This window comes from Camarhynchus parvulus, chromosome 4 (genome assembly GCF_901933205.1).
Source record: "Camarhynchus parvulus chromosome 4, STF_HiC, whole genome shotgun sequence".
NCBI classification, from domain to species: Eukaryota; Metazoa; Chordata; class Aves; order Passeriformes; family Thraupidae; genus Camarhynchus; species Camarhynchus parvulus.
In genome coordinates, this window is record NC_044574.1 from 22730966 (window position 1) to 22743760 (window position 12795).

Genomic DNA, 12795 nt, shown 5'->3' on the forward strand with positions numbered 1-12795 from the left:
ATTTTGGTTCATATGTGTTGAGAAATGAAGTCATAGAGTAAGGGTGACTTGTCTCTCTGTGCACCTGCCAATCTGAAATACTTAGGGAGCTGTTGGTAAGAATGTCATTTTAGTTCTACCCCTGGTGCATTTGCTATGCACAGAAGAATTTATAGGAGCTTGCAAGGACAGTCATCAGCCAGGGACTGGAAGAGCTGTGAACTCTGTTGTTCCCTGAATTAAATCTGGGTTTGAAAGTGGTTTTGTGGGAGGAATAAAAATCAAATAAAATCTGTTTATTGAGAGTCAGTGGGTAAAAATGTTTTAAAACTAGAATTGAAGTTAATGACTGGAGAAAGTCAGGGAGGTGTAGGAGACTGTAGACCAGTCTCTAAGCAAGATAACAGAAGAAGAAAAAGCTCTGTGAAGATACTTGAGATAAGACCTGAATATAAAAAGTCTTTCACTGAAATAGAAACGAACTGCAAATTTTATAACTCTTTTTTACCTTGAATTTCTGCTAATGTCAGAGAGTAAGAAAATTTTGTCTTGGTATTCCTATGTAGCTGTATGTGACCCCCAGCATCTCATCAAAGTTTGAAGTTGTATCTAACTTGGAAGTTTGCCTTGCTTTATGTGGGACACTGCACGATCAGAGGTCGCTTCCAAATTAAGTAATTCTGTGATTTTGGAAGGAGAAAGTGTGCAGTATCTCAATTTAAAAGAAGAAGAGTATCTGTAAACTATATTAATTAAAATGTTTTTTGTTTAAAAATGCCAAACTTTAAATCCTATGAGTGGAGAAAAGTATTTGAGAAGTCAGTTGACTACTACCATGGGTTAAGGAGTGATAAGGACAGGAAATGCTGATCTGCATTGATTTCTGGACAGTTATTTTGCCACCAGTGTACTGAAAGCAGACCAGCTGCTTTTTATTACATATCAAATTACTGAAATAAAAACTTTTATGCAGTCTTTTTAAAAATGCAAGTAAATACTGTGCCTTTATATGTGTTTTATATGTTAAAAAATTATTTTAAATTTCTTCATTCTACTACTTTTACAAATATTCCATTGTAAATAACTTACAGATGACAGAAATATTGCTATCTGTCCCGATACAAATAGATAGCTTCTCCCATAAATAGCTGTGTACACTATCTTTTCTGTAGTAATAGTCTCTACTAAAATCAAGATGGAAAGATACTAACAGCAAACAGTATTAGATTTCTTGGCATATTTTATTGAGCCTGCTCTATTGATCGGGAAAGGAAAGCAAGTAAAAGCACTTAAAAATAAATTCTGATGTCCTCTCTTGCTTGAGTAAGCTAGCAAAATTCAATCAAAACATCTACTTGTTTCAAGAGTTTTTGTGAAAGATTTTCAACGCTTTGTTCTAGCTGGGGTGGTGTGAGATCTTCTGAGGTTCAGCCTAAGAATCTGACCCTAATGTTTTTCAGTCTCCAGCAATTTCTGGAGTCTGTTGCATAAGACCAGTTCCTGTCAGCACAGGTCTGGCTTAGGTTAAACAAAACCCGCTATGTCCTTGAAATCGTTAAGCCAGTGCTTGATCCTTATGCGGAGACTGGTAGGTATAAACAGGTGGATTTGTACTGCAGGTGTAAACATTCCATAGCATCTAGAATAATAAATTATCCCTCTTTTTTCTCATAGTCCTCCTAGCTGATGTGTTAGCAGTTCTTTTTCTGTGGCACATTTTGGTTTTTTAGCTACTATGTATAAAAGAAACTAATCTTTTTTTTTAGTCTGATCTTACTTACCAAAAGTCAGCTGTTGCATTCAGCTGTTACTGGGCTCTTTCCATTAAAATAGTTTCTAACTCTTTCTTACATCTACTGACAGGATAAAGACCTTGACATCTTACATGCTTGTATGTAAACTTTCAGGGTGACTACTAGTTTCAAGGGGTAAAAACGCAACTGCAATTTATGTGAGGGGGAAGAGCTATTCTTTGCTCTTCAGATGCAGCAAACCCGTGCATGCTTAAAAATTACTGCCTTTTGTCATTATTTGGTGCATGGCATAGAAGCTGTAGCTATTTGTCTTGTAACTGAGTAACATGCACTAGGAAGTCCTAGGTGTTGGTTTGTGTTTTGCTTGAATAGCCACAAGCCAAGTTACAAGAATACTCAGCATTTCAGTTCCCTGCTTTGTCTCTGCAAAGTAAACATTTTCATTATAGCAGAAATAATGTGGTCTGCTTTAAAAAAACCCACAAGTCCAGTGTTATTTTTAATGGTTATAGATACATGATCTTTTTCTGTATCTAATTCAGACATTCTAAACACAAAACCTTTTTCCTAGTACATTTCATTTGTGTTTTCTGTTCAGCTGGCTTGTTTGGCCTAAAGTGATAAGAGGGTAATACTGTGTTTGGTAAAGGTTCATTGTTGCTTACACTGATGTTCTGTACATAGTTTTGTGGGCTTGGGGAAATAATTTTAGGTCAGCAGCAGTGTTTTTTCTGACTACAGAAATAATCTTTATCCACTAATTATATATTTGTATTAATAAACAAGTCAGAAAACACTTAAAAATAGAAGTATGCTAGAAAAGAGGATTTCCATGGCAGGAAGAAATCCTAACTGTGTGCAACAGTTTTCTTTTCCCACTGTCTTAGCAAGTTCAGATTAGAAGGCACAATTACCGATAGATGTGTATAAAAGCAGTTGGTATCTAAATCCCCAGGGTGACATAGGGTGGCCCCTCAGGAGGTCATCTAGTTCAGCCCCCTGCTCAAAGCAGGGTCACCTAGAGCAGGCTGCTCAGCCCATGTCCAGTCAGAGTGTGCATATCCTCTGCAATCGCTCTGGGCAACCAATGCCAGCTTGTAATTAAGTTACCTTTGTAATTAAACAAAAAAGATAAATATCTTTTGTATATGATATGTCTTGCGTAAACATATTGTGTATCTAATTCTTGTGTTCAGAAAGAGCCCACAACATTTAAAAGACTCCAGGCAACATTAACTTAATTCAGGAGCAATTTCATCCTTGCTGCTTTTTGATATAAATTGAAGAGCCATAAAACCTGATTCTATTTACATCCTAATTAATTTTTGGTGGTTTGCAAGAGATGTGGTTACTGATCACCCAGTGGCATGCTGCTTAATCTGGAAATGTTCCATCTGTGCTTAATAAACATTTGCCAAGATAAAGCCTACATCTTTATTCTAATAACCTGAAATAATTATATTTATTTTTAACTACTGTTTACTTCATGTTTATTTACTAAGCATCCAGGCCTGTTCACTTGGAGAGCCAGTGTCAGAGGATACAGAGGGCAAGTGGATTGTTCATTTTCCATACTTGCATAAAAAGTCTGGAGTGGAACAGATAGATAAAAAGAGCACAAATCTTGATCATGCAAAGAGCAGTTCCAGGGCAATAAGTGTTTTGGATTTGTTTTTTCATTCATCATGGATCTTGTCTTTACTAATAAAAATAGGTAAATGTTTAATATACATAACCATCACAGGAAAGTGAGGTGATGATCTGCTGCTTCTGCTGCTTCTACATCAATTGCCTAATCATAAGTAATAAAATTTTATTAGCAGGCTGAAATTTTTTTTTAGGTCTGGAAGTGAGAACAGAAGAGTCTGTGTTTTTTAGTAAGTGTAGCACGGAAGCCAGCTGTTACTTATCAATGACATGATTCAAGCCCTAGCATGTGTGAAAATAAATAAATAAATACTCCCCTTGATTTTTCATCAAGGGGCCTACTTGGTCTCCTCAGACACAAATTTTATTAACTACTGCAAAGTCCTTCTGTGTGATGTAGTGTCTTTCCCTAAGCACTGTCTGTATATAAAATATAGCCATTGTTGAATAGCTATTTTGTCAATGTTCAAGGTGTTTGTTAACAAAAAACATTGAAGAAGTTAAATTCAGTAAGAGCATAGATGTGCTGGATCCCTAATGCCTTGTCAGAGCTTTAAGCTCAGCTGTAACCCTTGCAGCACCTGCGCTGCTGGAAACTGTCCATATAGTCATTGAGGTGTGTGTAGCTGGGGGAGCTCAACTGTGGTTGAGATAGTGGTCCTCTTTTAAGAGCTGATGTTCCTGGCTTTACCAAAGTAAGCAGAGTTCAGAACATGCCTCAGTCCATTGCTGCTGCCTCTGCAGCCTCAGCAAAAGTGGAGGTGGGATTGCTGGTCTCTGCATGTATCCTGGGCAGCTCAGTAGTAAAATTGCCTATGGCTGGTGAGTCCTGACACTCCCACAAGAGTAAAACATGTTTATTAAAAATTGCTAAAGCAGTTGCAGCTTCAAATGTGCGTTGAATGACGTTTTATGTTTTACTGTAATTCTGATATGTTATGCCACTCAGAATTGTTTCTTTGAAGGAGTGTTGAGTAAATAAAACGGAGGTAGACCTTAAACTCACTGTAGAGCAAATACATATTGTTTAAGGTACTAAAGATTTGTTATACCCTCAGTGGTGTTCTTGCATATGATGAAGTTCAGCACAAAGCTGCCTGAGCCCAAGGCTTTCTGTCTGGTTTGTGACATATCAGAGAATGGACTTAAAAATTCCTGACCCTCCTTTTCTTGCCCATTCTTCCCTATTGTCTTTGCTGAAAGATTAGCTAATGACTCATGCCTTGTGCTGAAGGGTGAAGTAATACTTCCTGAGTTCCTATTTTGTAATGTTTTAAATCCACTATATGTGTGTGAATCTCTCTCTCTCTCTATCTACCTACCTACCTGCCTATCTATCCATATCTTTGTTTCTTTGTCTATAAAAGGAATCATATTGAGGTCTTTATAAGCACCCAGAATATTCATTCAATTTTCACAGTTCAGATTTTTTTCCCCTCAAGTCCTTTGCTGTTTCCTCAGTTGGTTTATGCACATTACTGCATTATGATTAAGCAATAGGTAACTGTAAAAATGTCTGAAAAAAACCAGAGGCCAGGTCTCCAGAATATTCTCTAGGTTTAGGGATGCCTTTTCTCACAAGGGAGGTGGTTCTTCTGGGCTGCTATTTTAGTCTGCCTTTCCCAGGCTTCGTTCTGTACTATCTGCAACCAAAAATTTTTAAGTAAAGCAAATTCCAGTTGATGCTTGACAGGGGAAATCTGTTTTGTCAGGAAATCAGCACACTTTGTGTGGATTTTTCTCAAAGTAAATTTGGTAAATAAAACTGGCAGAATTAGCAGTTGTAATCATAGATGGTGGCTTCACATTTTTCATTACCGCAGGAGCAGCACAGACTGCAGAAGAACCCTTATCTCCTGGGTCAGTCAAAGCAGTGTGATGTAACCAAGCATTGGCCTCACAGCAGCTTAGCAGAGAGCATATGCCTATCACTGCCATCTAACCATACCAGCAGCTGAGACCGTTTACTGTCCCTCAGAATGTGTCACATGGCAGTTTGGGTAATAATTACAACATCTGTGATCTGTACAGACTGCTGTCTCATACAGTTGCCCTGCAAGTCATACTGTATGTGAGGTAATATTATTTAAGAGTGTCATCTAGGATAGTAGAATAAAAATGAACATGTAAAAAAATGAATATAGTTGTTAAAAAATACAGCTATTTGCATTTTTTAAAAACCCCACCAAACTGCCATAACAATGTAATATGCTATTATGAAGGGAAAAGCAAATTTGCAAGAGACTCATTAACCTACATGATATGACTGTTTGCATAAGAGAAGGGAGTGAAAAATAACACATTAAATAACTTTACCAATTAATTAGTCCATGGCTTCTTGTATGCTTTTTGAAATACTTTTATCTTTCATTTTGGGTTGGAATTTGTCACATTATAAAGGTTGTTTCAGTGGCAAAAGTTTTACTGAAGATGAAGAGCATTGCAAGGGATAAAGTTCTTTTGACAAAGTGTTGATGACTGTGAACTCCTGGCAAGGAGACAGATGAGATATTCCTCTTCTTAGTGTTTAACTGCTATAATGTGTCTCTTGAATAAATGCAAAATCACTTCAACTGGTCTTTTATTTTTGAAACTAAATCAAAGGAAAATCACAACAGGGAGCCTCTTGATTTTGCAATTTGTTTGTCATAAAGTACCAGATGCTAATGTGTATTTTTCCCCCTCTTGTAGGTGCCTGAGATTATAAGCTCTATTCGACAAGCTGGAAAAATTGCCCGTCAAGAAGAGTTTCAGAATAATCTCTCAGATGTTGAAGACCCTTTTGCCAAAAAGTTTGAGGTGCTCTTCTGTGGACGGGTAACAGTAGCACATAAAAATGCACCTCCAGCACTCATAGATGAATGCATTGAGAAATTCAATCGTGCAAGTTGTACAAAAAATTCAGATTTCAGCACATCATCCCAACAACATGAAACTGCCAGTAACTTTGGAGGTTTCTCTTTCAGCAGCAAATTGCGGTCTGTGTTCCAGCCCTTGGTCAATGAGGAGGAGGAAAAAAGGCCAATTAGGAAATCTTTTTCTCAACCTGGACTTCGTTCCTTTGCTTTTAAGAAGGATTTCCAAGAGGGAAGCCTTAGGAGTAACAGCTTTGTCAGATCTTTTGAAGAAGATGCAATTTCACTGAACCTAAAAAGTCAACTCATCTATGGACACAGTGTTGTGCAGCCAACTGACATTGCAGAAAACCGGACTATGTTGTTTACGGTAAAGCAAGATTTGCAGCTTCGGGTGGCGTTTTCACATCTTGGAGTTTGGAGTGGCAGACGCCAAAGCAGATGTTCTGACAGATGGCAGTTACTTCTTTGATAACTTAATTGCAATTACCAAAGCTTAACTTAAACTTGCCTGTTTCTCTGGAGAGCATTACTTGTTAGTGCAAATTGGTTTACATATTCTAAATAAGTTTATATTAAATAGTTTAAAACAGTACTGCCTGAAACCTTGGGCTTCTAAAGAAAGCTTTTAGAAGTTACTGCAAGTTTGTAGGTAGTTGTGCAATAGCAGAATGGTGTGTACACTTACAGTAGCTAGTAACAGCAGAAACAAATTCCCAGGGGAATGAATTATCTGTAACTAGAGCAGAAGGACCAAACCATGACTGAGAGCTAGTAGACTTTGTCCCATGATAAGCAGTGTAATTGATGAAGGTGGTCCTGCTGCCAGCATGTTTGTGTAATGATGAAGTAGTAGTGGAATAGCTTCCTATGCTACTCCACACATGGCTCCACTCCTGCCCTGCTTTGGTGTGGCTAGCAATGCCCTTGCCTTGATAGGTGAGCAGCAAAACTATTTTCTAAGAGCTGAGAAGCAAGTAAGGAGTGTGATATTTGCTCCTCTTACAATCCTCATGATAGATAAGCTGTATTTTACTTAGCTTGTGTCTTCTGAGCATAATACAAACCTGGAGCTGATACTGCAAAGACTGACTCTCCTAAGGTCATCTTGGATCCATCAGAGGCTGTTGGAGCTGGGCATTCTTAAGGCCAGTAATGGAATGTGCAATTACAGGTTTTTTAAAGCAGGGAAAGAGAATCCTTAAGGAGGATTGCCACTGTGTTATATCTGTAAAAAGTAGCATGCAGAAAATGTCGTAGTCAGCTATACCTGAATTAAAGCTTCTGTTTGGTTGTGGCAGGCTGACATCAAACAGTGAGTGCAGGAAGGTGGAGAGATGTTTCTTCCCTAGTAAAAAGAAAGCCATGTTCATCTTCTTCCCCTAAGCATGTATTTCACATAGAAAATACAGTACCCTTTGTAATAATAATGCCTAATTTTAAATAAATCATGACTCCATTATTGATTCATGCCACATATTTTAGAAATAGAGAGATTACAGTTGGGCTGGATAGGTCAAGATCCTCTTACTCCATTGAGTGCATTTTTAATTTATATTCAATAGATGCAGCAGTTCTCAAAGACACCTGCAGCTTCAGTCTGAATATAATGTCAGTCACCTGCTGGCAGCCACATTTCTGAATTGTGAGGCTTTGCTGATCTGGCTTTGTGTCTTGGGTTGCTTTTTGCCTGGGAAAATATTGTTTAGTATGCACAGCTGTATTCTTTTCCTATTCAGCTGAATATAAGGAAGTGAAGTAACTCTAGTTTGTGCCTTCAGTATCTACAGGCAGCAGGTGACAGCAGAGCTGAGTTTGTTGGTTGCATTTCCCCAGTGTTCAGCAGGTTCTGAGTCAGGGAATGCAGGCAGCATGGTTGGATCTCATCAGTTTGTGCATGGCTACATATGGAATGCTTACAAGTAGCTTAGTATCCAGAGGAAAAAAATGGTTGGTGTATTCTCACTTAGTTACTTAGATTTTGCCCAGGACTGAAGCAAAGGTTGGTTGATGCATGAGGTGTGAAAAATATTCAGATTAATTATCTGGCAGCTCTCCTCACTTGATTCAAAGAGTCCTGGTTTTCATATCTTCTTCCTGAAGAACTGCTTTCCTAGCCAGTTTTTTAGGATTTGAGGGAGGAGGAGGGGGTATTTTTAGGTTTTTCTCCTGGCTGTATATTGAGGGAGCGGGGGAAGAGGTTCATTGGTCTGGGTTTTTTCCCTTTGTTCAGTTGCCTTCAAATGATCACTACTGCCCAAGGGCCAAATGTGAAAGACTTCTGTGGGACTGAGCAATGAGAAGGAGCCTCTTGCTGCAGGGAGGGGAAGACAGCAGCAATCAGGAGGCTGCTGAGTAGGTGTTGGAAGGAATAGCCCCATGAACAGAGGCAAGATCAGCCCCAGGGACAATTCAAGGAAACCAGCAGGCATCTGGGGAGAACCATTGTGACTGGTTGAAGTGAAAGAAGAGGTGGAAGGTGAATGCACAGGGCCATTTTTAGACATACAGAGGTGGCATTTCTGACTTGATCTATTCACACATGAGATTTGTCCCTTCCCACTTTCTTAAGAAAGTACAGTTACACTGGTGCTGCTGATGGTTTTGTGTGCATCTTTTGGGATTTGGAACTTTGATTTGATTGAAGCAGGTTTCTCCAAGTCTTACTCATGAGTGGATCCAAATTCCACCTGTCTTCCTAAAATCTGATATGGGACTTGTTTTTAGCATTCTCTGACATGCTATAAAATATGAGGAATTTAAATTTTTCTGTTACTATATTACAAAGATAGTAACAGAAGCTGAAAAAATGAAAACAGTAGTTTCACCATAAAAATGCCCTTTGCCCATCAATACTTAGCATCATCTTTTGACTGTACTAATGGCCTACAGATTAAATTACATTAGAAAATATACTCCAGTAAATTCATTTGTATAGTTTTTGAGTTAAGTGCTTTGAATTAAATGCTATGTGTGCCATAAATAAATAAATAAAACTCACAAAAATTATTAGGTAGACTACGGGAACAAGTACACACTTGGATTTAAATTTTAAACCAGTCTCATTAAGTAGCTTCTGTGACTGTGATACATTCCAAGACTGCAGAAAATAGGAAAAGGGAGTGTGAGTGTATTTCTATCCGTGCATAGTAGGTTACTATTGATACAATATTGCTCTCATCTCTTTAAAGATTATTTTCTTGTCTCATTAAATGTCAGTGCCATAATGTGCAGAGCTCTCAATGCCAAATCAGTGTTGTTTCAGTATTCTTTCTGGTAGTAATATGCTAATTGCTATAAATATACAGGTAGAAAAAAACTGGGATCTGTATTCAGGAGACGTTTTATAGTGGGACAAAAGGAAGTGTAATGTTACTTTCTAGCATCTTGCAATTTATTTTGCTCTTTTTAGATTGGCCAGTCTGAAGTTTACCTTATCAGTCCTGACACAAAAAAAGTCGCAATTGAGAAAAGCTTTAAAGAAATATCCTTTTGTTCTCAGGTAAGATTGTAGTGTATTCTTTTTATCTTTTTTTTTTTTGTTTGTTTAAATATTCTCTACTTGTGAATGCTCATGTAATCCTCTCTTCTTGCACTCCACATGGTTTCTCTCAACAGCAGTTTCAGTGATTGCTATTGAAAAGCTGCTAATTAATCAGTAATTTTATAAGACCATCATTCTTCTTTCATGCTTTGCATTGTGATTCCTGAGATGAAGACTCACTCCTGTGTGCAGTAGATGAATAATATTAGCTAGAAGGAACACACTGGTCAGGAACACACTCTTGTTTGAGATTGCAGTGAGCATGATTCACAGTTGTGCAAGTCTTGGGATCTCTGAGCCATATTTTGCAAGCAGTGAGAATGAAAGGAGAAAAATTGTATGGAAGAGTTATCTGAAGAATACTTTAAAAATATGTTCTCTTCAAGAAAATAAGTTACATGTGTCTAAATGAGGACAGTCCTCTGCAATGCAGAGGTAGCATATGTGATACGCTGTGGGCACGTATGTGTTAGAGACTCCTCATTCACTCCTAATCCCTGTTCCTTGTGCCACAGAGTTTGCTTCTCTGTCCTTCTGCCTGAGTTTTTTTTTGTTTGTTTGTTTGTTTTGTAGGTTTTGTTTTCCATAAATTACTTTGTTTTTTAATTTGATGATAATAGCTTTCATCACTAAACATACAGACACATATTCTGAAAATTTCTGAGTAAAATACATTTTGGATAGAATTTATTAATCTCTGGGTCTGCTGTGTGGGTCATTTATACTTCATCCATTAAAAACAAAACAAAAAGTAAAACAATGTCTAACTTAATTGAAATTAAAGATTCATGAAGTATTAGGCTCTGTAACAGGACAGAATTTTAATGGCCAGATGTCTTTAATGTAGCTGTAACAGAGGTAAGTGACCAATATGTAATGCTATTTTGTTCTTTTCTTCCTGATAGAAATACAGGTACAAAACTTTGAAAGTAGGTATGACTGTTTCATTGCTGTTGTTTCTTTCGTAGGGAATTAGACATGTGGATCACTTTGGGTTCATCTGCAGAGAGTCTTCAGAAAATGGAGGCTTCCACTTTGTTTGCTATGTGTTTCAGTGTACAGATGAAGCGCTGGTAAGTGAAAGAAAAGAATAGTCAAATAAGCCAAATAAAATATTAGGCCCTAAATGTCTTCTATTGCTCTATGCTCTGTATTTTGCTGAATGTCCTCAAATTGTATTCCACTCAGAAATACAAGTATTTCAGAAATGTAACTAATATAGCAGTCTGCAAGAAACCTTTTCATTTGTTTTGAGGGCAGAAATTAAAATCCTCTTTAAAATCCACTAAATCTTCATTTCACAAACTAAGTTAGACCTTATGCTTCTTTTCTGGGGAGAGTTTTCTCTTAGGGCACCTGTTCTGAAAATCAGGACTACACTCCTGTGCTCTGAGTAAGACCAGTGCATCACAACTGCAGTAAGCTTTTTGATCACAGACAAGAAAGGGGTTTGAGATAGAGGGTAGGATCTTTCATTAGACCACAGTAATAAAATTGGGTGGACTGGAAGAGACTTGAGTTCATGGTGAGTTTTGTGTGCTTGTGTTTTTGTGCACAGAACCGACATATGAACAGCTTGGGTTTTTAGTCATAAGCACATTCCCAAGCAAGGGTCAGTATCATTCTAAAAGACCGTTGTGTTTGTGTTAAGGAAAACAGTGGAAGAATGAAATTCTGTTCTTCTACATGCTGTTCTTTTCAGGTTGATGAAATCATGATGACATTGAAACAGGCTTTCACTGTGGCTGCTGTGCAACAAACTTCCAAGGCACAGCCCCAGCTCTGTGAAGGGTGTCCTATGCAAAGTTTGCATAAACTCTGTGAAAAGATAGAAGGTGAGGTTTAAAGAATTTTCTGGTTACATATTTTTTGTGACAGTTTCATTGGGGGACAGTGTGTAAAATCCGAAGGAAATTAATGCTTAAAAAGAGCTTGGGACTTGGGGTAGAAAGTTGAGAGCCAGGTACTTTTATTTACAGGACTGTAGTATCAGGTTTTCTGTAAAGTAATAAGAATTTTCCAACAAGAGGTAAGCTCTTTTATTGTGTTTTAGTTGACCTTTTGAAAACTGTTTCCAAGAGTAAACATTAGCAAGTTGCAGCTGGTTTGGCTCCATTAGCCCTATAAATGCAGAAGCCTGTAGATGAGGAACCTCTGAAGGATGGATGCTGCAGTAGCTATGACCTGCTGTCCTGTTGAGTCCACTTAGAAACTGGCGTTATGCTATCACTAAGCAGGAACTGACCAGTATGCTTTTAATATGTGTGTTTGTCTGCTCCTTCATGGAAATGCAGAAATTAGAATTGTAGTTGTCACCCAGGAACAGATGTTCAAGTCATAAAAAATGTCACTGTTCGATTTTGTTCATTTAAGTGATGTTTGGGGTGAATAAAGGGCAACAGCAGCTTGTCAGATCACGTGACAGTGGCTTATTGGACTAAAACCTGCCTAGTGCTAATTTGATGAAACTGGACAACTTCCAAAATTACTTTCACTCTATTTTGGCTTTCAGCTAGCTGTAATTTTTGGGAAGTTTCTTAAAGGCAAATGTCCTTTAGTGCCTTCAATCATGCCATCTTGTTAATTGTATCATCTGCTTCTGAAGGAGATATTCTATGATCAGAAACTGAAGTTGATGATTTGCTGTTTTTCCACAGAAAACAGAGGAAAGGAATTTAATCTAGGAAGAGAACAGAAAAAATAATCTGAATGAAAGGGTAGTCTGCTTTAGATTGTCAATAAATGTCTTCATCAAAAGGCAAAGTAAGAGCTTCACTAACAAGCAATAAATTTACTAGTTTTCAGAAGGGCCCACAACATAAAAATTGGAGAAAATGAAAGGGAATTCTGTTTATACCATAAACAATATCCAAGCAGCACTGCAGAAAACACCCACAAAACAGTCTGCTAAAATGCAGTAGATTGTAGGTTTATTTTATCTTGTGTGATAGTGGAGTCTTCAGCTAAGAGTATAATCCTGGTCTGTGCTCAGTAAATCTCCTCATTGCAGAGTTCA

At 37.7% G+C, this 12795-nt stretch overlaps 1 protein-coding gene across 8 annotated transcripts in view; it reads left to right on the forward strand.

Annotated features, from left to right (window-relative positions):
- The window catches only part of TBC1D1 (TBC1 domain family member 1), a 95448-nt gene that overhangs the window by 42297 nt on the left and 40356 nt on the right, over positions 1-12795 (forward strand). For all 8 annotated transcript variants that reach the window (XM_030947108.1, XM_030947107.1, XM_030947106.1 and 5 more), the window contains 4 exons: positions 6072-6605; positions 9648-9737; positions 10748-10852; positions 11482-11614. In XM_030947108.1, coding sequence (XP_030802968.1) covers positions 6072-6605; positions 9648-9737; positions 10748-10852; positions 11482-11614 — 862 coding nt within the window. The remainder of the gene's footprint in view (positions 1-6071; positions 6606-9647; positions 9738-10747; positions 10853-11481; positions 11615-12795) is intronic.